Source organism: Chrysemys picta, chromosome 9, assembly GCF_011386835.1.
Source record: "Chrysemys picta bellii isolate R12L10 chromosome 9, ASM1138683v2, whole genome shotgun sequence".
Classification (NCBI taxonomy): Eukaryota; Metazoa; Chordata; order Testudines; family Emydidae; genus Chrysemys; species Chrysemys picta.
In genome coordinates this window covers 53,969,374-53,997,260 of record NC_088799.1, presented here as the reverse complement: position 1 = coordinate 53,997,260, position 27,887 = coordinate 53,969,374, and the positions used below count along the sequence as shown (strand labels likewise).

Sequence of the window (27,887 nt, the reverse complement as noted above, 5' to 3'; positions counted from 1 at the left end):
TAGACTTACCGGTCTGTAATGGCCGGGATCACCTCTAGAGCCCTTTTTAAATATTGGCGTTACATTAGCTAACTTCCAGTCATTGGGTACAGAAGCTGATTTAAAGGACAGGTTACAAACCTTAGTTAACAGTTCCGCAACTTCACATTTGAGTTCTTTCAGAACTCTTGGGTGAAAGCCATCTGGTCCTGGTGACTTGTTAATGTTAAGTTTATCAATTAATTCCAAAACCTACTCTCGTGACACTTCAATCCGTGACAGTTCCTCAGATTTGTCACCTACAAAAGCCAGCTCAGGTTTGGGAATCTCCCTAACATCCTCAGCCGTGAAGACTGAAGCAAAGAATCCATTTATTTTCTCCGCAATGACTTTATCATCTTTAAGCGCTCCTTTTGTATCTCGATCATCAAGGGGCACCACTGGTTGTTTAGCAGGCTTCCTGCTTCTGATGTACTTAAAAAACATTTTGTTATTACCTTTGGAGTTTTTGGCTAGCCGTTCTTCAAACTCCTCTTTGGCTTTTCTTATTACATTCTTGCACTTAATTTGGCAACGTTTATGCTCCTTTCTATTTCCCTCACTAGGATTTGACTTCCACTTTTTAAAGGAAGTCTTTTTAGCTCTCACTTCTTCTTTTACATGGTTGTTAAGCCACGGTGGCTCTTTTTTAGTTCTTTTACTGTGTTTCTTAATTTGGGGTATACATTGAAGTTGGGCCTCTATTATGGTGTCTTTAAAAAGCGCCCACGCAGCTTGCAGGGATTTCACTTTAGTCACTGTACTTTTTAAATTCTGTTTAACTAACCCCCTCATTTTTGCATAGTTCCCCCTTTTGAAATTAAATGCCACAGAGTTGGGCTGTTGAGATGTTCTTCCCACCACAGGGATGTTGAATGCTATTGTATTATGGTCACTATTTCCAAGCGGTCCTGTTATTACCACCTCTTGGACCAGCTCCTGTGCTCCACTCAGGACTAAATCTAGAGTTGCCTCTCCCCTTGTGGGTTCCCGTACCAGCTGCTCCATGAAGCAGTCATTTAAAGTATCGAGAAATTTTATCTCTGCATTTCATCCTGAAGTGAAATGTTCCCAGTCAATATGGGGATAATTGAAATCCCCCACTATTATTGAGCTCTTAATTTTGATAGCCTCTCTAATTTCCCTTAGCATTTCATCATCACTATCACCATCCTGGTCAGGTGGTCGATAATAGATCCCTAATGTTATATTCTTATTAGAGCATGAAATTTTCTATCCATAGAGATTCTGTGGAACATGCGGATTTGCTTAAGATTTTTACTTAATTTGATTGTACATTTTCTTTCACATATAGTGCCACTCCTCCCCCCACACGACCTGTTCTGTCCTTCCGATAAATTTTGTACCCCGGAATGATTGTGCCCCATTGATTGCTCTCACTCCACCAGGTTTCTGTGATGCCTATTATATCAATATCCTCCTTTATCACAAGGCACTCTAATTCACCCATCTTATTATTTAGACTTCTAGCATTTGTGTACAAGCACTTTAAAAACTTGTCACTGTTTATTTGTTTGCCCTTTTCTGATGTGTCAGATTCTTTTTTATGTGAATGTTTATCATCTGATCTGGCCCCTACTTTATCCTCTGCTCCTGACTATAACCTGGAGATTCTCTATGATTAGACTCTCCCCTAAGAGAAGTGTCTGTCCGATCCATATGCTCCTCTGCAGCAGTCGGCTTTCCCCCATCTCCTAGTTTAAAAACTGCTCTACAGCCTTTTTAATGTTTAGTGCCAGAAGTCTGGTTCCACTTTGGTTTAGGTGAAGCCCATCCTTCCTGTATAGGCTCCCCCGATTCCAGAAGTTTTCCCAGTTCCTATGAATGTAAACCCCTCCTCTCTACACCATCGTCTCATCCACGCATTGAGACTCTGAAGCTCTGCCTGTCTACCTGGCCCTGCGCATGGAACTGGGAGCATTTCTGAGAATGCCACCATAGAGGTCCTGGATTTCAGTCTCTTCCCTAGCAGCCTAAATTTGGCCTCCAGGACATCTCTCCTACCCTTCCCTATGTCATTGGTACCTACATGTAGCACGATCACCAGCTCCTCCCCAGCACTACACATAAGTCTGTCTAGGTGCCTCGAGAGATCCGCAACCTTCGCACCAGGCAGGCAAGTCACCATACGGTTCTCCCGGTCATCACGAACCCAGCTATCTACGTTTCTAATGATCGAATCTCCCAATACTAATACCTGCCTTTTCCTAGCAACTGGAGTCAGACTGCATCTCCTATATGCACCATTTTCTCCCCTCTTGGTGAGGGGAAGTTGTACCTTATAGGAGTCCCTGGCCATGGTATAACATAGCATATAGTTCATCCAGAGTGCTCAGCCCATAGAGGAGGATGGGAGCATAAAACACCTGAGCTACAAGTTCCAGCAGGCACCATTTTAAATCAAAATATTTTGGTTTTCAGGAGCTTAGGTTTTTGATAAAATGTGGACATTTTCCACAGGAAGCAGACTGGTTTTTGAGGAATATCATTTAGTTGAAAACCCAACTTTCTACTGAAAAGCAGTTTTGATGGAAAATTTTCAGCCAGCCCCACTGTCTAGGCCAAAGATCATCATCAATAAGTATAATTGCTACCTCCTGGCTCCCCATTTATCTCCCTGAGGAGCAGCCCGTCCTTTCTCCAGTGCGGGAATGTCTCCTGGATGGCCTAAGTTCTGTTCATAGAAGGATTTCAACAAGGAGGTGACTGCCCTACCCCACAGAGAGTCTGCACCAATGCAGCGAGGACCAGCAGCCCAGAGTCCAGGCTAGAGGGCTCCTGCAGGAATGTCTGGCTTCCCTTTGTTGAGGTTAGTAATATCATTTTGGGGGGTTATTTTTAGGAATTTTTGCATTCTATGTACATGTCCAAAAATTGGGGGGGTGGGGTGGATTTCTCTTTTTTTATATTGCAATGAGAAGATTTTTTGGATACTTCCCAAAATTTGTGTCTAAATACGATCGACTTTAATTTTTATTACATGTAAAAAAAAATGACTTACATTAATTTAAGCTTTGTATCCGCGTTACTGAACCCGTGGTTTAGTGGGTTTCACATCTCTCTTCCTGGCACTAGGCCTACATTTTTTACCACCCATATATTTACCATAATAAGAAGCTAATATTTAATCATTCAAAATATAACAAAAATACATTTACCGTTGTCCTTTGCCATCACAGCAATATCCCAATATAGTCAAAGAGGAAAATGTTTATGAAATCAAGAATTGAAATCTACATTCAAACAAATTGGATTTTTAAATTTTTTAATACAATTTTTAAAATTGCATCCAGAGTTTGTAATGCAGTATTGTTTTAAATCCTGCGTGTGTGTGTACAGCGCTACAGCGTGTCCAACAGAAATATGGGAATATGCTGTCACTCAGTGGCTGAGGCAGGTTTAAAGTACCCAGCATGAATTAATGTTAGATATGAGTCAGGGAGCAGGGACAAATTGCACCGGGACAGGGGGGAAGTCAACATGAAGTGAGTAGCCATTTCTGGTATTTTTCCATTATGAATCAGATAAACACCAATTTTTACTTTATTGTTTCAGGGTGTTTTGTGGGTGTTTCTGAGGTAAAAGCCTAGCAGCAGGAGCCCTACAGACACGGGACTTACCAATATACAGCGGAGAATTGTTTGCCTCAGCAAAGTCATCCACATAGGAGATCCCAAAGGGCTGAATGGGAACAGTTCCAATCCCAGCTAACAGCTGGGCTACGACCATCAATGCCCACATGCTGGTTGCCTCTTTGTGGGGGTCCTGGGTGGTGTTGGGACACATAAACATATCATCCTTGTGGCAGAGATTGTCCTTGGTGTGACTGTTGTTACCTGGAACGAGATGGTAGTAGGGTTATAAACCCAAGCACCCATTCACTGACCATTACAATGTGCCATTATGCCCTCTCACTATCTGGCACCTCGTGTCATATTCTGCCCTCAGCACACCCCTGTCTTCTAGGGGTTGTGTAGGTGTTACTGAGGGCATAAGTTGAAGCTTTATGAGAGGTGATGATGCATGAGAAGTGAAATCCCAGCTTGCCATTCAGGCCCAGGCTGAGTTTGCAGGGCTGGTTTTTGTACTTGTAAACTGAGCAGATCACACACTCAGAGAGAATAAACTCTACCATACCACACGTAAAGTCACCTCATGGAGTAGGACCGCACTGTATGGCTGATGATAGAAGGTGCACTGCCCACTCAATGCACAGCTGAGGCTGAGCTAACTACCTAGACCCCTCTTTAAACCTCCTTACTGGTCAGACATGCTTGGGTGTTGGTGTTCAGCTAGAACTGGGAACGTCCTCATTTTAATCAGCAGCTGTCATCACCTTAACATTCCTTCAAGGCATGACGTTACCTTTAGTTTCAGGGGTCAGGGTAGAAAGGAAATTGAGCGGGGACTGTTCTGATTAGAGACAGAGGAAACAGAACTCTCCAGTAAGCCACTTTTGGTACAGGAGTAAAGATAGCAGTGTTCACCCAGATGTATTGCTCTAAGAAGTTCCAGGTTAGCTTTGCAAGAGAGGATACTGAATTCCTTGCAAAGGCCACAGTAAATCTGGTTTCAATCTATCAGTTAAAGTGCTTGTTGGTTCTAGGGTGACCAGACAGCAAGTGTGAAAAATCGGGACGGGGATGGGGGGTAATAGGAGCCTATATATATATAAAAAAATATAGACCCAAAAACCGGGACTGTCCTTATAAAATCGGGACATCTGGTCACTCTAGTTGGTTCTATTTTAAAGCAGGTCAAATAATAATAGATATTTGGGGAGGGGGAAATCTGTATCCAGTGTAGAATAAAGGCATCATAGATGAAATATAATGATTCCAGGGCATTTATTCACTAGCTCTTTTCATTCTAGTTTCTTGTTCACCCCAATTGTTTCAACATTCCCAGCAACTCTTTTTAGTTAAGAAAATGACTCTGTGGCTCTTCTGTAGTTAGAGCAAATTACAACAAAACAGAAACAAATGTTTGTCAGATGATTATGGGTTTTCGCTGGCGTAATAGGACTGTGCATCCCAATAACAGGCTACCACAAAAATCCTTATGCAAGTTCATTAAAAGCAGTTCTTGCATGTGAGTGGTTTGTGCTTTCAGCATGAAGGAGTCTTCTTAACCATTGGAGATTTTTGCTTTAAAGAAAAGCAGAAGCAATACAACCATATTAAGGATTAATCTCATGCCAAATATCGTTTTGTAAAATCAAGTTGGTTGTAACTTAATGAGTACAGAAATACACGCCAGACCCACAACATTACTATTTCTCTTCAGTTCAGCATTCTGCATTCCTTTCACTTAGAGAAAGCCACCAGACAGATTTTATTGAAAGCAAACTTAAAATGTGCACAAGTAAAAAAAAAAAAAAAAAAACGGCATGCCCAGGGGCCTCGCAATTTAAGAAAAGGTAACTTGTGTGAGACACTCCTAGGATTAAATCTATTTCATCTGCTTTGGCATTGGAGCTTTAGAACAGTCAGGGCCTGGGTACCAGGAAGGGCAACTAAGACTCTGAGCTGAGAAGAAGAGCCAGATCTGGATGGAAAAATTAGGACATGGCTATCATGGCCCATGGAGGGGCTAAATCCACAGGCACTGCTTTGACAATGTCCCCTTATAGCCGGAGCCCCTGAGGTGAATGAGGTGAAGTCAGCTGGAGTCTTTCCATTCACTTCAGTGTTCTCCTAGCAATTCCTCTTCCCAATTCCCTCCCCAGGGCAATTGTTGTAGTTGCTAAGGCTGCTTTCAAATAACCCAATCGAGAGTGAGCTAGCAACATCTTGTGGAGACCTCTGGGTTTTGGGTTGTTTGGTTCTGCCAACCCTCTATCCTGATAGAGATTCGTTCTTACATTTAAAGGGTGGGGTTTTTGTTATATCCTTGGGGGCAACAGTTTTAGGAAGAAATCACTGGAGATACAGAGAGCTGTAAACCTTGTAGCAGCCATTTATTTCCACACTCAGAACTAACCAACAGCCAGCCAAGCCGGCTGGGCTATCCCCTAATAATCTAACACAAGGTTCTATTACCATGACAACCAAATACACAACATATCCCTCCCCCCTTAATAAGAATGTCCCCTAAATAAAACAAATGCTAAACTAGAGAAGGAGGGTAGACTGCCTCCATTCCCGGCTAAACCCCGGGGATTATTTTGCCCCATAACCGTGGGTTCGCCCTAGCTAAAGATCCAGCTGATAAGGAGGCCTTCTGTCTCTAGGTGGATTACGGCGGGCTTCTGGTGTTGTTGCACCTGAAAGTGTCTTGGGCACGGGTCTGACAATGGGCTCAGGGTTCGTAGGATGAATGGGTGAGGATGGGGTATCAGCTTGCGCCGGGCAGAGGGGTATCTCTGCCGCTGGCAGTAATGGAGGGGAAAAGTCAGGAACAGGTGACTCTCGATTCCGTGTCTCGCCGGAGGTGGTGAAGTCAGGCAACTCAACTAAAGATGTGTCCTGAGGACTGGTACGACCTGGCAGCAACTGATCTACATGTCACCGCCGGTTAAGATCCTCTGCAGTCCGGACTGTGTAGGAAACAGGTCCCGTTTGAGCGATGACAGTGGCAGGGACCCATTTAGCTCCAGAAGTATAATTCCGAGCCAAAACCGGCTGTCCTGGGCTAAAGGTTCAGTCTTTTGCTCTGGGTGCACGCCTGATGACTTGATCTTGCTGCTGACATTGCACAACTTGTCGGGGTTCAGAAGGTTTCAGCAGATCAAAGCAAGTGCGCAGCTGTCGTCCCTTCATTAGAAAGGCCGGGGATGCCTTGGTCATAGCACGAGGTGTGTTTCTGTAGGATAGTAAGAAGGTGTCCAGACGCTTTTTAATGGACAATTGTCCCCTTGCCGATTTCAAAGCTTGTTTCATTGTCTGCACAAATCTTTCAGCTAATCCATTGGTGGATGGATGATATGGTGCTGAAGTGATGTGGTGTATCCCATTTGCCTTCATAAACTTTTGAAACTCCTGAGAGACAAACTGCGGTCCGTTGTCACTCACAAGTTGTTCTGGCAGACCGAAACGACTAAAGAGTCCTCGTAGTGTTTGGATTGTACTCTCTGCAGTAGTGGACTGCATTATAGAGACTTCTGGCCATTCAGAATGGGCATCTACCACCACCAAGAACATGCTTCCTTCAAGGGGGCCAGCGAAGTCAACGTGAATACATTGCCATGGGTTTTCAGGTCAGTCCCATGGATGTAGGGGTGCCCACTGGGGTGCATTCCTCACACCCTGACAAGACATACAAGCTCTTGCCTTCTCTTCAATAGCACTGTCCAATCCAGGCCACCAAAAATAGCTTTGTGCAATTTCCTTCATGCGCACTATTCCACAGTGACCGGAATGGAACTGTTCTAACAGCTGTGATCTCAGTGGTGGTGGGATAATGACATGTCTCCCCCACAACAAACAACCAAATTGGATTGATAACTCCATTCTCCGGGACCTGTAGGTAACAAGGTCGGGTGAGACCAGAGAGGTTCGTCGAGATGTTCCATGCATCACCAGGTCAATAACTTGGGACAATACTGGGTCAACTCGAGTTGCCTTCTTTACCTGAGTAGCGGTGATGGGTGTATTCTCTACCTGTTCAAAGTAAAAGATTTCTTTCTGGGCACTATTTCAACGGTTGACTGGCAAAGGCAGCCTTGAGAGACCAGCCGCATTACCGTGCAGAGTGGATTTACGATATTTGATTTCATATGTGTGCGCGGAAAGCAACAGTGTCCACCGTTGCATATGACTAGCGGCTAATGGAGGAATGCCGCGGTGGGGTCCAAAAATTGAAGTCAGGGGTCGATGGTCTGTGAGAAGAGTAAACTTCCGTCCGAACAGATACTGATGAAACTTCCGAATTCTGAAAATGATTCCCAATGCCTCGTGTTCGATTTGGGCATAGTTAGTTTCTGCTTTGCTTAGAGTGCGTGAAGCAAAAGCAATAGGTCGCTCTTCTCCCGAAGGCATGATGTGTGACACGACTGCTCCCACTCCATAAGGGGACGCATCGCAGGCCAACTGTAGGGGTAAGGATGGATCAAAGTGCGTCAGAACTTCAGAATTTAGCAATGCATCCTTAGCTTTGTTAAAGGCAACATCACAGGCTTCAGTCCACTTCCAGGCCTTGTTCTGCCCAAGGAGTTCGTGAAGTGGTTTTAGCCGTGTGGCTAACTGTGAGATGAACTTTCCATAATAGTTCAATAGTCCTAGAAACGAGTGAAGTTGGCTAACATTTTGAGGAGGGGGAGCCTCCATAATAGCCTTAACTTTGGCAGGGCCTTACGAAGACCTGTAGCATCAATGATGTGTCCCAAATATTCAACAGAGGGCTGGAAGAATTCACACTTGTCTTTGCAGACTCGCAGTCCGTACTCTTCCAGTCTTTGTAGGGTAGCCTCTAAATTCTTTAGGTGATCCTCCTCATTCCTTCCAGTGACCAGGATGTTATCCAGATGGACTCCTGGCAAGCCACACAAGATCTGGTCCATAGCCCTCTGGAACAGGGCGGGAGCAGATGTTATTCCGAAGGGTAGGCAACAGTATCGATAAAGCCCCTTATGCATCACAATAGTCAACAGCTCTTGGGACTTTTCATCAACATGCATCTGTAAATACGCTTGACTCAGATCAATCTTACTGAACTTTTGTCCCCCAGCCAGGCCTGCGAAGAGGTCATCGATGCGGGGAAGCGGGTATTGCTCTGCACACAACACTGGGTTGACAGTGACCTTAAAACCACCGCAAATCCAGAGGGAGCCATCTTTCTTCACTATTGGAACAATAGGAGTTGCCCATGGGCTATGGGTAACTGGTATTAGGACTCCATTTGTGACCAGGCGCTCCAGGTCCGCTTCAACCTTCGGCCTGATGGCATATGGCACAGTTCGGGCTTTCAGATATTTTGGATGACTGTCAGGTTTAATGTTCAATGTCACAGTGATTCCCTTCATACTTCCCAGATCCTCTCCAAAAACAGCAGCATGTCTCCTTAGTACAGTGGTCAGACCGGTTTCTTCTTTAGTCACTCGGTGCACTTCTGCCCAATTCAGCTGGATCTTCCTAAGCCAAGACCTACCCATTAAGGCTGGGTAATTACCTCTCACCACAAACAGTGGCAATTTAGCAGCCTGTCCATTGAGCTCCGCCTTAACGTCAGTAGTGCCCAACATGGGCACAGCTTCTCCCATATATGTCTTCAGCACTGTTTTTGTTGCTTTAAGCGGAAGATGCTGTAGCTTTTCTTTATACACAGTCTCTGAGACGAGCGAAACGGCTGCACCGGTGTACAGTTCCATGCATATAGGTTTGCCATCCAACAACGGGGTTACCCAGTATTCATGTAAGCCCACTGCCAAAGACAAAACGTGGAGCGGCTCCTCTTCTTGTAAGAAGGTGTCTCCTTGGCCATCCTGGGTCTGCTCTAGGGTATGCAGATTTCCCTTTTTGGTTGGCCAGACCACAGGCCTCTTTTTCTTTTGTTTACAGGCACACGCAACGTGTCCCTTTTTGCCACAGTGTCGACACACCAGGTCCTTACACCAGCATTCTGATGCAGGATGACCCGGCTTACCACAGCGGTAACATTCCTGACTCCGCACAGTTTTGTGGGTAGGTTCTTGTGACACCTTATGCACCCTAGGGGATGCACCGATGGATTGTGCTTCCTTTGTAGCCAGTTCCATGGAGACAGCAATATCAATGGGCTTATGTAAGGTAAGCTGAGCTTCTGTCAATAGGCGCTTCCTTATAGCTTCACTGTGCAGGCCACACACTAACCTGTCACGTAGGGCATCATTTAACATCTCCTTAAATTCACAGTGTTCTGCAAGCTCTCTCAAAGTTGCTATACATTGTACAACTGTTTCATCATCTTTCTGGTCTCTTTTGTGGAACCAATATCTTTCAGCAATTACCAGTGATTTTGGAGAAAAATGGGACCCCAGAATTTCCAGAATGTCACTGGAAGATTTAGTCTCTGGCTTAACAGGGTGCAGTAAGCTGCATAACAGGGAGTAGGTCTTAGCCCCTACAACACTTAAAAATATTGGCACCTTCTTACTTCTGTAATGTCATTTGCAATAACAAAAAGCTCAAAATACTCAGTATATACAAGCCATTGCACTATAGTCTCCTCAAAAGGTTCCAGAGTCCCTGTAAGTGCAGCCATGATTTTAGTTTCAGTTTGCACAGTCAGTGCAAACAAGCCAGTTCTCACCCCCTTCCAGCAGCAAACAAGGTTTGTTTGTTATTTTTTTTGTTGTACCTTAACTTCTACTTCCTTCTGTTGTTGGGGCAGCACAGATATCCCATCCTCATCGCCACGTTGTTATATCCTTGGGGGCAACAGTTTTAGGAAGAAATCACTGGAGACACAGAGAGCTGTAAACCTTGTAGCAGCCATTTATTTCTACACTCAGAACTAACCAACAGCCAGCCAAGCTGGCTGGGCTATCCCCTAATAATCTAACTCAGTTGCCATAGCAACACAAGATTCTATTATCACGACACCCAAATACACAACAGTTTTCAAAAGGTCCAAAGGGTCAGGTTTTTAAAGGTATTTAGATGCCTAAAGAGGCATATAGATATCTAATGGGGTTTTCAAAAGTGCCTATGTAATACCGACAGACCCTGGTCATCGGCGGGCGGGATCGAACCTGGGGCCTCTGGAGCTTAGTGCATGAGCCTCTACAGCATGAACTAAAAGCCAACTGGTTGTTAGCTAAGGCTGTAGCACAAACTCATTAATCTCTCTCTCTAAGTGGTCTCAGTGCCACTAAATGGGACAGAACACCACACCCAGGAGGTGTGTGGGTTACACCTACTCCAATGGGAGTTAGGGGCCTAGAGCCTTCAAAAAGCTCACTAGGCGTCTACTAGCCTTTACAAATTTGTCCCTAAGTGACTTAGGAATTTTTCAGAATGCCACCCAAAGCTCTGTGGGGCAGGAACTATACATTCTTGTGTGTTTGTACAGCACCTAGCACAACAGGGGCCTGATCCTGATTGGGGTATCTGGACCCTATACATTCTAATCATAAGAATAAGAATATCTTACCCCACAGAGATCCTGGCACTCCTGACAAGTGTTCTGAGCCTTCCAGCTAAGCCTGTGGCAATGCAATCTGTAAATGCACATAGCCAGCTGTCAGGGGATTGCCTCTGGAAACCACACTACCACGGGAGCAGGCAGGAGTCTGGCACCAATAGAAGGTTGCCTAGTGCAGCATGGCAAAAGAATCTGTCCTCTCTTCTCACTCCCTGAAAACTTATCTCAGAGCCAATTGATTATTCAGTGCCCTCTATTTCTGGGTAACTAAAATAACAAATAGAGGCCAACTCAACTCTCCAGAATACTTCATGGTGCTGCTATGGGAATTCGCAGGCTTATGTCTGTAGAGAGGAATGTAACTGTGCCACCCTTTCATATCACCATGTAACAGCACAACATGCAGGACAAGTGCAGCACCACATCTAAACACAGAATCACAAGGCCTTCTCCATTATTGGGCCCGTACCAGTTTGCAGTGTAACAGCATTCGTCACATCGGTGGGGAGCACGGGTAAGGCTCATGCTATACCACAACCCCAGTGCAACAAACACAATTTATGCACCAGCACAGCTTCATGAAACGCCTGGAACAAAACGGCCCTGGTGCACAAGACACGCTCCATGTGAACACACCTGTCCATGAATGCCACAGCTGGAAGCCACAAGGCTTTTAACATATGAGGCTCTAGTAAGAAAAAAATCAGAGTAGATGACACCTGTTCCCTGATCCATTTCATTGGTCAATAAAGTACAATTCCTGTTGTAAATCCAATCATCAGTTCACAAACTGTCTAGCTGTGGGACCAAGGCTCCTTGGTAAGATCACTGGGACGCGTGGCATTTGTCTGACATCCTACCCATGGGCTAGTCTGTTAATCAGCCAACTTTTCAAACAAAAATGTTTGGGTGTGGATGGAAGTAAAGCAGCTAATGATACAGGTAAGAACCTGGTTTTCATACTTGGCAGAGGATGAACTCTGGAAAACGCGGAGTTCAGTGGTGGAGAGTTGTTTTTTAATTATGTTTAATAGAACCTGGACTTCAGAAGAGCACTGGTCATGGCGATTTGCCCAGAGCAAGGAAGCACTGACCTGGAATAACAGGGGGCTTTGCCTTTAGCTTTCCCTGTCCCCACACCTTTCAGCAGAGTTAGAATGAGTCAGATACCTATTATTATTTATATTTCAGGAGTGCCCAAAGGTCCTCACTGAGCTTGAGGTCCATCACACCAGTTGCTGGTACACAGGGCCGGCTCCAGGCACCAGCCTGGCAAGCGGGTGCTTGGGACGGCCGCTCCAGAGAGGGGCGGCACGTCCAGCTATTCGGTGGCAATTCGGCGAACAGTCCCTCACTCCCGCTCGGAGCGAAGGACCTCCCGCAGAATTGCCGCCGCAGATCGCGATCGCGGCTTTTTGTTTGTTTGTTTGTTTGTTTTTGTTTTTTGGCTGCTTGGGGCAGCCAAAACCCTGGAGCCGGCCCTGCTGGTACAAACACAGAGTCAGAGACAGTCCCTGCCTAGGTTGCCAGTTTTGGTTGGATGTATTCCTGGAGGTTCCATCACATGACATATTCTTTAATTAAAGATTAATCTTTAATTCCTGGAGACTCCAGGCCTATCCTAGAGGGTTGGCAACCCTATCCCTGCCTCAAGTTATTGCAGGAGCAACATACGCCCTCTTGGAGGGAGACTTTAGTGAATCTGAGTTGGTGTCTCCTTTTTTGCAGAAAAGAACAACTAAGTCTAAGGGCTGGGTTTTCAGAATTTCACAATTTTCATGTGGAAATCTGGCTCCAACTGCACGTGCTCACTTAAAAGGCTGGCCCTGGAAGGAGGAAGTTACAGATTCCTGATGGGCGCCGCCTCCATCTCTAGCCAGCCTGAAATGGTACCACCAGCAACACTTCGTCAGGCAGCAAACTGGGGCTTTTGCTGGCACATGTAAACCTAGGATTGCTCCTGGTATGCCTGAAAATGGGAACGTGCTTGCGAGAACGAGAAGCCAAGCGGATTGCATTCAGATTAGAGTTCTGGATGCCTCGTTCCAGGATAGTCACCCCAGAAGGGGGCTGAGCACAGAGCACCATCATGTTTCCAGCTCTTCCTGCTTGTGAAGAGAATTGCTCTGGCAGCAGGGCACAGGAAGACTGACACATGACAAGCAGAGAGACATTCACGCATGTCCATTAACTTCTCTGGGCAGGCAACATATATACACCATATAAGACCCGGGGGGCTCCTTTGGCCCTAATCCAGCTTCACATTCACTTAAATAAGACATGATAAGCAAGTTATTTCACAGAGATTGCAGCATGCCTCACAGGTGTCAGAAGATGTGAGGGCGGAGGGCCAAGTGGGGTTAAGCCGGCCAAGTGGGGTTAAGCCCTCCAAGAAGTGCAGCGATTGCCCTGAAATGCACCGCTTGAGATGCCTCAGTATTACTATGCAACTGAATGAATATGTACGCGGAAGTCAAAGCTGTGCATTGGCATGGCTGTGACGAGCTGAGATCCACAGTCCTAAAGCCGTAATGTCATTTACAAAGGCGTCTCCTCACTGGAAATGTCTTCACGCCTTCTTGCAGGACAACTGCATTTGTTTTATTGTAGTTATCAGCTCCTGGGGCAAGAACGTTAGCAATGCAAAGCTCCATGTGTATGTACAGGGGTCACTAAATGATGCTGTGTATTTATATTACGGCAGTGCCAAGAGGCCCAAACTGACATTAGGGCCCCATTGTACTAGGCATAGTACACAGACATAAACCCTGCCCCAAACAACTTGCAACCTCAGTAGACAGGGGAAACAGAAGTGAAGTGACTTGTCCCAGGAATCAAACCCAGGTCTCCTGACTCCAACCTCCTCTGGCCCACACGGCCACTCTCTAAACAAACATCTGGCAGTAGAGCATTTGTTTTCAATAGGTCGCTTAGTCTGTTCTACTGATCCCTGAAAGAAAACAGTAACTAACAACAACAGTGCTGCTGACTTTAGCAAAGGAATCATGCGTCTCATGGTTGCGGAGCCTGCAGTGGCAGCTCTTGTGATGATGCATAAAGTTCCTCTGTTCCCACCATTTTCAGGGCTGGTTTGGAAACATGGGCTGTGCTCTGAGTGAGAGCTTGTGGGGCGCAGAACCTGGCCCCAGCCTTGCCACATCAGACCCTATGGGAGTAGAATGGAGCAGAGGGTTGTGGAGTTGGGGAAGAACTACTGCAAGAGCCAGGGGCAGGGAGAAAAGGAAGCTGGGGTGAGAGGGGGAATCTGGGAAGCAGTTTCTGGATCCCAGGGACAGGGGTGGTTCTGGGGCAGCGGAGAGGAAGGATAAATAAAATAAAAATGAAGTATTTTTAGCTATTTCTGCAATTAATTATAATTGGATCCATTTTTGTAAATAAAACATTGTCATTATTACTGGACAATTTATCTAGTAGATCACAATTATGCGAAGCAGGCAGAAGGATTTAAAAGAAATGTATGAAATGCATTGAATATGAGGAGGAATTCAAAAGAAATAATGTTTAAGGATGATAAATGTAGTCACTGCACTCAAAATGGGTTGTGTAGTTATGTCAAAATGGCCCAAAACCATAAATCTCTCTGGTCTTAAATCTTATCCAGCTAAGCATCAGTCTTGAAGTCAGTCCACATTGTCCATCTGTCTTAGGGTTTGTACACTGGCCCATCACAATTGAGGCGTGAGGGGCACATACAGCTCATGTTTTCTGAAATAAGGGCATGATTCTTTGTGTCTGACTTATGAATGAGCAGGTGACTGTACCAGAGAATGGGAGGGAAATCTGGGGGGAAGGGTCAGGGAGGAATGGGGTGGGGGGCTGAGTGGAGGGGAACTAGGAGGGTGGAGCTCAAGACAGTCATAGGAAATTAATGACATTTTGCCTGTCTTAAAGGGTCAGTGGAGTCTCTACCCAGCAGTCAGGGAGAGGGATGCATGTGTGTGTGCATTAAAGGTTGTCTTTTCAACCCAAAATGACCACACGCACACTGGCAGAGGAGCAAAGGGGAGTCAAACAACAGAGTAAAAGCCATGATTTGGTGGGTTTTTCAAATCTCAGGATTTGGGGGCTAATCTCAGGATTTCTGCTCTCTTGCAGCTGGCAATACTGCAATAAGTTCAGTTCTTTTACACGTTCTGCACCCCCAGTGCATTCCTGGCAAGGAGAAGAAGAGGGTGAGCATCCTGACTGGGGAGGCTCATGCTGCCCCCAGCGGATGTGGTGGGGAGTTACACCCCCCAGGAGGAGATCAAGTCACTTACCCGTGTTCATTTGGGCAAACTCGTACCGGTCAGAGAGGAAGTGTGGAAGGGTCACCAGGAAAGCCCCCAGAGCCAGCAGCAGGCCCCCCAAGCCGATAAACCGGGGGCGGTGAACTCGATTGCCAAAGTAGCTGACGAAGATGATGAGGGCAACATTGCCAATCTGGGGTGGGGAGAGCAAAGTGGAGAGAATGTCATGGAGGGCAGGAAGGAGACGCATGTCTGAGGGTCTATTCTCCATTGGGGCCTCTGGATGCTACAATCAGCAAAATGAAAAGCACAACAGGCACCATGCACTGAGAGAAAGGGGTGGGGGTCACTACAAAGGCATCATTAGCCACCCTGTGCTGAGACAGCACCTCACAGCATCTCCTCTGACAGGATAGACAGGGTATGTCTACACTACAAAGTTAAGTCGGCTTAATTTAAGTTGAGGTCCACCCACCGCAGTAATTAAGTCGGTCAGGCATGTCCACACCACGCTCACTGTGACAGTGGAGTGCGTCCTCACTAGCAGCACTTGCTTCAGTGCAGAGAGCAGTGCACCATAGGTAGCTTTCCCACAGTGCAACTAGCCGCAGGTGGGGTTGGAATGGACTTGCAATGCCTCATGGGACCAAAACATAGTTGCAGGGGGGAATGGGAACATGGCTTGGACCTCCCATGATGCAGCTTCCTCCCTCCCTACCCTGCTATTAATGGCAAACCCATGTTTTTTCGTGCCTTTTTTTAAAATCCAGGCTTAGCCGCATGTAGCCCGAGAAGCATGGACCCTGCTCAGCTGTGCAATATTGTTGTGAGCATTACAAACACCTCGCGTCTTATCTTGCAGTATTTCCAGAGCTAAGATAGGAGCTGTCACATGGAACATTGTGATGTCTTTCAAGCAGCGCTACTGTAAGCCATAGAATGAAACAATTCCTGGTTGCTGCTGGCAGTCATGCAGCAGTTGAACACAGTGGAACAACATTTCTGGTCCTGGGAAACAAGCACAGACTGGTGGGATCACATTACTATGCAACTATGGGATGATGAGCAGTGGCTGCAGAACTTTCGAATGCAGAAGGTCACTTTCCAGGAATGTTGTGCAGAGCTTTCCCCATCCCTGAAGCACAGCAATACTAAAATGAGACCTGCTCTGACAGTGGAGAAGCAAGTAGTGATTGCTCTGTGGAAGATTGCAATGCCAAATTGCTACTGGTCAGGGGGAATCAATTTGGAGTTGGTAGATCCACCATGGGAGTTATTGTGATCCATGTTTGCAGGGCCATTAATAGACTTCTGTTAAGAAGGGTAGTGACTCTGGGCATTGTGCAGAACATAGTGGATGGCTTTGCATGATGGGGTTCCCTAACTGCGGTGGAGCTACTGATGAAATGCATATCCCTATCTTGGCACCAGACCACCTTGCCAAAGAGTACATACACAGAAAGGGGTACTTCTCAATGGTGTTGCAAGCGCTGGTGGATCACAGGGGGCATTTCATCGACTTCAACTGGGATGGTCAGGAAAGGGATGGTCTGTTCAGAAAGCTGCAAGCAGGGAATTTCTTTCCAGATCACACAATAACCATTGATGATGTTGAAATGCCAATTGTGATCCTGGAGACCCAGCCTACCCCTTGCTCCCATGGCTTATGAAGCTGTACACCGGCCACCTGGAAAGCAGTAAGGAGTGGTTCAACAATAGGCTGAACAACTGCAGAACAGTGGTGGAATGTGCCTTTGAACATTTAAAGAGTCACTGTTGTTGTTTGCTTATTAAGTTAGACCTCAGTGAAAGCAGTATCCCTATTGTTATCGCTGCCTGCTGTGTGCTCCCTAATATCTGTGAGACAAAGGGAGAGACGTTTCTGTAGGGATGAGAAGTGGAGGCAGAGAGGCTGGCAGCTAATTCTGAGCAGCCAGATACCAAGGTAATAAGAAGAGTCCAGTGAGGAGCTCTGTGTCTCCAGAAGGCTTTGAAAACCCATTTCAGTAATGAGCCACAGTAATGTGCGCCACTTATCTGTTTTGTGCCTTCCCATACCATCCACGCCATTGCATCAATTTCCCTGTGCCTCCCCTCCTCCCCCAAGGTCCCCATTCTTGGAATAAATAAAGAATATTTAATTCTCCAAATGTTGACTTATGGCACAAACATAAAGAAACTGAAAGAACAGAAAAATAATTTAACCTTGGGCAAGCAGTGGGATAAAATTGGGAGGGGAGAAACCAAGTCAGCTTGTCTGTAAAAACACAGAAGTCTTGACCATCAAAGGTCTTCACTTTGGGTCAGGATCTCCACCATTACCACACTGTGAAATTTCAGATGTAAACATCTGAAAATGTGAAATTGACTAATTTTAAAACCATATGACTGTGAAATTGACCAAAATGAGCCATGACCTTGGTAGGGACCTATTCATGTGCTAAAGCTCCACAGGTTTCCTTAAAACACCAAAGTGGAGCATCTGAATTCCAGACTTGGCTTCTCGTTGTCTGGGTTGTCATGGATTGGGGCAGACTCTGCCAGAAGAAAGGGTTCCACTCAGCTTCCAGCTAGTTAACAGCTGTTACTGTTGGATGATTTAGGCTTCTTCATATCCTCAGCTGATGTAAACCACCCTTGATCAATTGACATCAGTGGGGCTATGCTGATTCACATCAGGTGACGATCTGGCCCTAGATAGCTTTCAACACACACACAAAAATATGCTCCATAACAATCCCCTCAGTGTTGTGTTGATAAGGATTTGAATATATGACTAACACAACTAAATCCCCACGTGATGCTTTGGAAATGTCCCTTTTGGGAGCTGGCATAAACTCACAACCTTCCCTCCCCCCGCAATTCAGTGATAAAGTCACAATCCATCACCACCTCCTTTCCCATTTGTTCCTGGCAGAGATATGCTCTGGCATCTGGAGCTCTGTAATGTGAGGTGATGTTTGGATCTAGGTGTTCAGTTTGAAGCCATTTCCCTAGTATTGCTGTAGAGATCTCAAAACAATTCTACAGAGCATACGATTCATAGCCAAAATGGGTGAGTTGCATAAAGTTATAATTACATGGGTTTTGTCAGTTTGGAACAAACTTAACATTATTAAATTAGCTATTTGTGTTTAAATATCCTTTTTTTATATATTTGTGTGGCCTGACTCATTTGTCCCTTGTGATTCTTGGAATTTCTTTAATAGTAAATGAGAAAATTTTATAATCCCAGAAAGACAGGCAGGGGAGCTCACATAAAAATCTTATAAAGCATTAAAACAAAGACAACTCTGTTGTTTGAAAATTGATGGTCTCTGAATAAAATGACAGAGACTGTTATTTCAACTACCTCACAGTTATTGCTGTAATGGAATGTCCCACATGCTGTTGTCTGCCTTGCTTGAAGATGAAGTCTCTAAGCACAGGGCAATATCTTTTATGGATGAGAAGTACTGGGGACGTTAGTATGTCCTAGCTGTGAGTGTTAGAACATGGTTCAGGGCTTTGCCAGAACATTTCAGGGCAACCGATGTTACAATCACTTAAAGCTGGTATTTGGCACATTCAGATTGGAACTTGTATGTTTCACCACATTTTAGGTCTGAGTCAAAGCCCAAAGTCAATGGAAAGAGTCCCACTCACTTCAACGGACTTTGGATGTGGACTTGTATCTAGAATGGTTTGGAGCACAGGAAATGCACTTTCCAGAAGAATGACCACCCGGCATTGCCAGGGTGCACATTGTAAACCCATATGGATGTGGATGATGGGTATAATTTGTGACACTAAAAGCATAAGGTGGGATTTTCAAAGGTGATCAGCATTAGCCTAATTCTGCTGCCCTTGAAGTCAGTGGTAAAACTCTCATTGACTTCAAAGGCACCAGAGTCAGGCCAGTGCTGAGTGCTTTTGAATATCTGTAAGGCTAGAATGTTCAAAGAGGGAGTAGGAGAGCTGGGCAACCAACTCTCCTAGGCTTCTTTGAAAATCCCATCCTAAATCCATAATTTGTCAGTTAAGCAGCCTACATATATACAACAAGTACCATTCCAAGTAAGCAGAGCGCCGGCATTTGTCCCAGAAAATGCTGAGAACATGAATGTGAATAAAATATATTAGACTTTCATAGGAACCAGATAATCTGTATTTGTTTATTTCACAAAATAAACCCAATTATGCATTCTGGGGTGCATGTGTATTTTACCATTGGTTACACAGCAAGAGAAAAAAATAATTCCTCAAAATTGAGCAATCACTAACTTCCACTCCCCACACAAGAACCTGGGAAAAGAAATGGGCACCAGGCCCTAAAGGTTGACAAACATGGGCTCAGCCAGACCAGTGCAGGAAGTAAATTCCAGAGATTAAGATTTTCCAATAAGAACATTTAGTACCCAGACAATTACATCTCAGGCTGTTAGCTGGCGTGCCCTAGTGACCTCAGAACCAGAGAGCTTTCCAGTGAAATGCAATAATCTAACCTAAAAGTCACTGAGGCAGAGATCACAGTGGTGACATCCAGATCTGAGAGAAAAAGCTCACAAAAATCTGGCCTGGCATAAGTGAGAAAAAGGGGCTTGGAGGTACCAATGGCACCAGTGATTCCAGGAGGAAACAGGGATCCAAAAGTACTGCTGTGAACTGCTTTGGAACAGAGAGAAGATGCAGATGGAACCACACCTTCACCCCACTTATAGCTTATCCCCAACCCACTCTGGGCCAGATTTTCAGAAGGGCTCAACACACAACATGCTGAACTCTCTTGAAAAATCTGATCATATGGAACCTATGCCTGTCCGGATTAAGCATCCAAATCTTGCCCAGAAATTGGGTAAGACTGAAAATCTGTGCCATCCACATCCCATAAGAACAGGACAGAGCTGCATGATATCACAACTTAGAGGTGATAGTATTACCCAAGTCATTTCAGTACCTTCCTCAGCAGCTCCACATACACATTGAACAGGAGGGTCTTATAGGACCTCATGTAAGCTAAATACCCCATACAAGACTCCTAGCAATCACTCCAAACCACCCTCTAGGACCTCATGAGCAGGAAAAAGCTGGAGCCATTCAAAAGCAATAACCAAAACAATACCAAAGGTAAGGCCCTCAGGCCAGCCAACAAAATATCATGGTGATTGCTGTTGAATGCTGTCGAAAGATCTAAGAAAACCAGCACGGATGCCTAACTTTCATCCACAGCAAGGAGGAGATCGTCGGCCAACAAGCCGGTATGTGGCTGGGCCGGTGCTGTCTGGATGACTCCATAGTTGCCTGGAGGTGATAGGAGAGGGGGAGACAGCTGGTCAGACTGCTAGAGATAAGGCATATTTATGTGAGGGGTGGCCTAACCATCACATATGTGAAGGAAGCTGGCAACCTGCCTTTCCAAAGGGAAGTGATAATTATCTTAATGGGCCAAATTAAATTTATAGAGAACGAATGAACGAGCTAGAACAGGGGTAGGCAACCTATGGCACACGTGCCGAAGGTGGCACATGAGGTGATTTTCAGTGACACTCACACTGCCTGGGTCCTGGCCACCGGTCTGGGGGGCTCTGCATTTTAATTTAATTTTAAATGAAGGTTCTTAAACATTTTAAAAAACTTATTTACTTTACATACAACAATAGTTTAGTTATATATTATAGACTTATAGAAAGAGACCTTCTAAAAATGTTAAAATGTATTACTGGCACACGGAACCTTAAATTAGAGTGAATAAATGATGACTCGACACACCACTTCTGAAAGGCTGCCGACCCCTGAGCTAGAAGGTAAAAGGAAATAAAATGTTTAGGATGAAAGGAGGAAAGAGAAGCATTAATCTGGGTGTCTGACCAGTGCTATCTAGCTAGCTACTGTCTAAGGCACTTCTACACCACGTCTCACCATACCTAGTTAACTGTTGGCTTCTACATACCACTGTGCACTGATTTCATGCCAGGACCTGCATTACAATGTTAATTGAGTTTCTCCCAATTGGAGCTTCCCATTTCAGGAGCCATACGTGTAATAAGGAACAGCCTTGATGGAATTCTTGAAGAGAATGCTCTGTGCATGTACAGCAGCCACCTTGTTAATTAAACACCTCTTAGGTTTTACATTTTTCCTTTCCAGACTTCCAGACTTGACTCTGCCCTAGCCAAAGACCAACCACTTGCCAAACTTCAGGTTTAAATCAAAGCTGTTCCTGAGTCATGAGGAGCTGAGTTATAACTTGAAAACAGCCAAATTGAGGCCAGCCCAGTAATACAGTGCTACTGCTACCCAAAACCATGCAGGGAATGCAAGTTCAAAGTCAGTCCGTTGCTTCAGGGTCAGCAGGAGCTGGGAACACTGGGGAGCATACTCCATTCTTAGGGCTGTTGTTGGCTGCGTCTCCTCTTAGCAATGGCCAGAAGGAGCTGAGAGCATAGGCACTGACTCTGTGGGTGCTGAGAGCATAGGCACAGCCTCTGGAGCACCCATGGGGAAAAATTAGCGGGTGCTCCACCCCCACCTCGCCTCTTTCTCCCCACCCCCTGAGCCTGCCGTGTCCTCCCCCTCCCTCCCAGCGCTTCCTGCCCACCACCTAAGAGATGTTTGGTGGCATTTAGGAGTTTCCGGGAGGGTGGGGGAGGAGCAGGTACACGGTGCGCTCAGGGGAGGAGGCAGGGCAGGGGCGGGGACTTGGGGAAAAGGGGTGGAATGGGGCTGGGGCCGGGGTGGGAAAAGGCGGGGTGGGCAGAGACTTTGGGGAAGGGGTGGAATGGGGGTGGGGTGAGGGCGGTGCTGGAGCGTGAAGAGACGGTGCAGGGGCAGGGCGAGTGGTGAGGTCGAGCACCCACCAGGCAGAGGGGAAGTCAGCGCCTATGGCTGAGAGTGTTTAGTGAACAGAGGCACTGATTCACATTAACACTGCTGCAGGAGGGGAAGGGGACCAATTACACATTCCCTGTTCAGGGGCTGTAGGGCCTAGTGCATCACTGGTGCAGAGCTGAAGACTGCCTTTGCTCTTGATTCAGCAGGGTGCTTCAGTATATGCCTAACTTTAAGTGCCTTGCTGAGTCAGGGTCCTAAGTTGTGTCCCTGTTTCAATGTCCCCTATGGAGCTTTGCAGGGGCATGGAATTGCCGGGGCTCAGGTTTTCCCCAGACATGCCTCCCCCACCCCGCCATGCTCGGAGCCCTCCTTCCTCTAACCTGTCCCCACTTTGACACCGCTCAACCTTCTGCCCACCCCAGAACGCTGCATCCGTCTGCAGCTGCTGCAGAGATGGCAGAACTGGCTTTGTGCCTGGGCAGAGGGGCCTATGCACCTGTGGCATTCTCCAGGGGATTCATACCTGCCCTACAGCCCCTTTTGCACGAGTCTAGCTGGATCTATGGGCCCTCCTGGGAAAGAACAAAAAAACCTACAATTCAGGGACTAAACCACAGCTGTAAGCCATGTCCCAGCCCAGAGTGAATGACGACATCTGAGTTAGGAATGCCTGAAAACAGGGATTTCTTATGGAAAATGCTGACAGATCCCTAATTATGGTGGCACTACTCCAGCGCTGCTATAATAAAACCTAGCAGCATTTAGTAATGCTCTATTTTAGTCCCAGGTAATGCGAAGGATTCGGTAATGTTTTGACAAATGCCCATGAAACAAATTGGGGGTTGCACCTTCATGTAACAAGACATCACACATTGCATCCAGCAGTAATTCTGAGGGCTTGGCATGACGTTCATTTCAGTTAAAACCATGGGAGTAGCCTGCCTCCACTGCAGATAGGCACCAAGATTTAGATCAGGTTCTCTTCCCAGCAGTGATTAAAGGGAGAGAACCATGTTCTAGCTTTAGTGGGTTCTCTCTCCCCTTACGTCTCTGCTAAGACTATCCCCTTAGGAGGAATAGAGTATTCCAGGTCACAGTGGCCTCTAATGAAGAGTCCCACTAGCTGCCATCCTCCAAAGCTGTGTGCAAACTATACTTCTTTCCCTGAAATGGCCCCACCCCACTGTAGCAAATGGTGGGAGCACTAGTGTAGACAGGGCTAAGGCCACCCTGGAAATTTGAAACGGTCATGCTTGTCAGAGTATGACATGATGGGCAAAACGCAAGCACCCAACTGAGCCCGGACTACACTGACATTCCCACCATTGCTGTCATAGCCGGGTGTAGCAGCCACGGGGAATTTTAGGGACACGAATGTAGTGCATATGAGGTCCAAATGTCCTGCTGCTGGCTGCTTCCCCTGCTGGCTCCCAGCTTTCCCACTGTGACCCTGCAATCATGCAGCACCCCTGCTGGTGGGAGGGAGTACTGTATGTGGTGTGGCAGAGACGGAGGTGGAGCACCAGGGCAGATGGCCCAGTCCCAATAAGAAGCATCTGCCCTTTAAAAGTGAGAGGAGAGGAGAGGGTAAAAGGAGAAGGAAGACAGAGGGGTCTGGGACAATACTCTGCTCCCCAGACACCAATTCTAGTCTCACAGTCCCTTAGACTTCTGCTCCTCCCAAATTTCTGTTTACCCCGATAGTGGCAGTCTCTGGCAGGCAGACCCAGTAATCAGCTCATCTGGCACTTATAGGCTTTGCTAAGGAAACACAGAGACAGGGCCCATAGAGAGCAATGCCTCCACCTTCACGTCTCCCAGCCGAACCCATTCGCGTGTGTCTCAGGCAATTACCTCATGCAGGCTGGAGATGAAGCCGGAAGAGAGACTGGACAGCCCAAAGCGCTTCTCAATGGTGGTCAGGCTGCTCTTGAAGTTAGCACTGTAAAGAAGCTGGGATAACTGGAGGAGGCCATGGCAAATCACAAACACCTGTGAGCAAAACAACACAGCATTACAGTTAGTAACTGAGCCACACCCCTCCGGAGCCAAGAGCCACACCCCGTGCTGGCTTGTAACCAATTCAACAGTCATGGACACATCCGCTTTATAACCATCACACACAGCATGTGTGAACATAGCAATCAGCTCGGTCCAGGAGTCACCCTCACAACCTTGTCAGTCAGAGGCCTTCATTTAGGAGAGATTTCATTAATTTCTTTGTGCATGGGCACAATTCCCCAGCATGTTATCTGCTCTCAGGGCCCCGTCTCTGCTACATCGACCTAGGAGACCAGGATGGAGCTTGACTTCTGGATTCATTCGCCTTGCTTCTGGCTTGTTGGCACAGTGACATGAGGTTCATTCTCAAGCTGGCCTGATTCCCCCAAAGGCAAGCATCCCCCTCTGCAGCACTCCCAGCTCACAGACTCAGAGAGGAGCTATGGGCAGAGCAGCACCAAGAACTATACAGACCTCCTGCACTGTGCAGGATGAATGCCTTCAATGAGGGATTGTGGGAGGATGGTAGGAGGTGGTAATGTGTGTCCTGAAACCTAACTAATTATTCCTGTGCCGTCCAACAACTCCAGGAGAGTCACTCATCAGTTCTTTGCCATCTATACCAAGACAAAACCAAAGCTCCATGTTATCTTCGTGGGTTTCCCTAGAGCTGTGTTCCCTGCTCCCTGCCAGCTAACAGAATAGGCCCTAGGCACACTGACTCCCTAGCTAAAGAGATCTGTCACCCTTCTTCCCTTGTGCCGATGCATCCAGAGCCCTACCCCTGTCTCACCACTGCATGTCTGACCTCTTTTGCTCCCCAATGGACCTCACAGCTGCAGAGGTGCTTCGAAGGAGTCACTGTGCCAGCTAACACCAAGGTTTCTGGGGTGTAGCTGAGGCCCAAAGCCAGTGAGACACAGCTGAGCAGAAGTGGGAACACCATTACGGAGAAAGGAACTGCGGCAGGAGCAGTAGGAAAGCCGCAGCCGGAGAAGAGTGGTTCAGCACTGGCCTACTGGAAGGTGACTTGTTGCCAAGCTCCTGTACTGCACTGGCACCCAGGTACCACTTACAGTCTCTGTAACCTTAGGGCTACCTCTCTCCCACAAGCTTTTGTTTTCTTTGTAGCTGACTAGCTGAGTAGCGAAATCAGAGCCACTTGGGTAGTGGCAGCATTGTACAATGGGTAGGGCTGACCTAGGCTCCAGGAAGCCTGTCTGCTATTCCTAGCTCTGCCACTGACGTGCTGTGTGCCCTTGGGCAAGTCTTTCCATGCCCATTTAAGCTGGGTGGGGACCCAGAGAGAGAAAAGATTCCCGCCTTATATGTAAGATCTGGGGCCAGGGACTGTGTCTTATTCTGTGGCTGTGCAGTGCTCAGCACAATGGGGCCCTGAGCTCTGCTGATGGTGCTGAAATACTAATAGTGATTATGATTTTTGTATTTAATAAAAAATAAATTCAGAATTAGACCCAGGGACCAATACATTGTTTTGACCGGTTTAGGAGCTAGGAATCTCTCAGCCAGCAATTTGCCTAGTAGGCTTCACCCAAATGTACTCTTCCATGGCAAGGCTGATAGGGGAACCATTAGTGAAAAAGCCGTAATGGGGGCTAGATCAGGCTTGTGGTAAGCATGAGTGGCTCAGTCCCTATGTGGAGGCTGCAGGACGGGAAGGCTTACTCCTTCATATGGTGGGTGATGTGGTACAAGCTGAAATGGAATCTTCCACTTTATCTATTGTGGGTGTGAGAAATTCTGCTGTGGGCCCCCTTCCCAGGACATCTGTGTGCTATGTAACAAGACGGACTTTTAACTCTGTCTGGAACTCTGGACTTGAACACTCTCTGCAAGCAGTTGCTGGGCAGTCCTGGCCTGATAAGTGGTTTACTGCCTCGACTGTGGCTGCTTTACAGACTGACTTTTGCAGCTGAACCTGCTTCCTTGCTGCACCATCAGAATCCTGGAGTAGGAAAACGCATGGCTGGGACTCTGGTTCTTTAGCAGCAGGCTGGCTATAGATGCTTACGAAGATGGAAAGGGCTCCTGAAAGGACTGCATGCATTATTCTTTCTTAATTAATTTGTTAATGTTTGTGCATGGCATTGAACATGTAATTATGCAACAGAAATGCTAAATATTATGACTAAGTAGTACTATGTATGTGTTCACTTTTATGGCTGCTGGGGATTAGGGATTATATACTGTAGAATATTTATTGTGTTTATATAACCCGGAATACATCGTTTTATTGAATTTTATTGGTTGCTGCAAACAACTTATCCTTTCTTCCCTGCTGGGAAGTAATTGATTTAGTTTAGGAAGGAGTGTTGTCTAGTGGTTAGAAAAGGGGACAGGGAGTTATGTTCTTAACTCTGCACTGATTTATTATTTGTATTACACTCGTGCCCAGAGGCCAGGGTCCCATTGTGCTAGGTGCTGAACAAAAGTCTAAGAAAGAGACAGTCCCTGCCCTGCAGAGAGAGACTTGCTGTGCTGTCCAAGCAAATAACTCAGTGCCAGATTCTCAACTCATGTATATCGGTGTAAAATGGAGTATATCGGTGTAAAATCAAGAGGTGCCATCATTTCAGTCATATATAAAACAGGTGAAACAATCCCCCATCTAAGAGGTCAGGTTATTGTTTGTAAAGAGCTTTAAGAACCACAGATGAAAGGGATTGTATCCGTGCAAAGTATAATTGCTACGTAAAGATCTTTATGGCATGACAAGAGCAGCAGCGAGCTGGGATCCCTAGGGCCACGCTACCTAAGGGGCCTGGCGTGAGGAAACCAAACGTATGGGGCTAGCGCAGCAAACGGAGAGTTAGAGAGGGAATATGTAGGCTACTTGGAACGGGGCAGGAATACGATCAAAAGAGCAAGGGTAAAATACAGCAAGGAAGTCATCCGCTTCCGGAGATGGAATAGGACTCTTTCAAACCTCTTTGATCTATATTTAGCCAGATCAGTTTTCCTTTGTTTTCTTGGGAATGTGACTTGTCCAAACTGTGCCAATACTATCTAAAAAATAATTAAAGATGGGGAAAAGTCTTTTTATGTAAATTCTCAGGAAATCAAATATTTGCCGGACTCCGGAAGAATGCCCAGCAAAGATAAAGTTGGGAAGCCTAGACCCGCACATTGGGGATCAAAGGTATCACAGTGCTAACAAACTCCTCAGGTCTTTGGCTGGGTTAATAATAAGGATTATTCTCTATTGGTACCGTGGTAGCGCCTGAGAGGCCAGACACGGCTGCGAGAGCGGATGGGAAAGGCCATGGAGATCTTATGCAATGTTAATGCAGCAATGTCCTCCGGAAATGAAAATGAAGCATGTGAAAGGAAACTGGTGATTTTCCTCAAGCTGAACCCAAACCAAAACCCTACCTCCAATCTTTATATCTCTGCCATGAGCTGCACCAACACCCCAGATCCAAACCCATGGACTCTGAAGGTTTCATATCTGGATCAACACCTGAACTTTCCCAAATGTCTTGGGGTGAAATCCTGACCCCACTGAAGTCAAAAGGATTTTTTTCTATTGACTTCAGTGGGGCTAGGATTTCTCCCTGGGTGTTCAGATTTGGTTTATTATTCTAGAACTAGGTTCAAGCTGTGAACTTGGATTTGAACCGGGATCCAGATCTGGGGTTTTGGTTCAGGCTCCTTCTAAACTCAAGAGTAAGGCTGTAGGATAAGAGGAGACTCCATGGGGCCATT

General features: G+C 46.3%; 1 protein-coding gene across 2 annotated transcripts in view; it reads right to left on the bottom strand.

Moving 5' to 3' along the window:
* Positions 1–27,887, bottom strand: part of SLCO2A1 (solute carrier organic anion transporter family member 2A1) — a 98,668-nt gene that overhangs the window by 34,008 nt on the left and 36,773 nt on the right. For both annotated transcript variants that reach the window (XM_005303635.4, XM_065556233.1), the window contains exons 3-5: positions 24,015–24,152; positions 15,381–15,543; positions 3,660–3,875 (exon numbers count right to left, since the gene is read on the bottom strand). In XM_005303635.4, the coding sequence (XP_005303692.1) occupies positions 3,660–3,875; positions 15,381–15,543; positions 24,015–24,152 (517 nt within the window). The remainder of the gene's footprint in view (positions 1–3,659; positions 3,876–15,380; positions 15,544–24,014; positions 24,153–27,887) is intronic.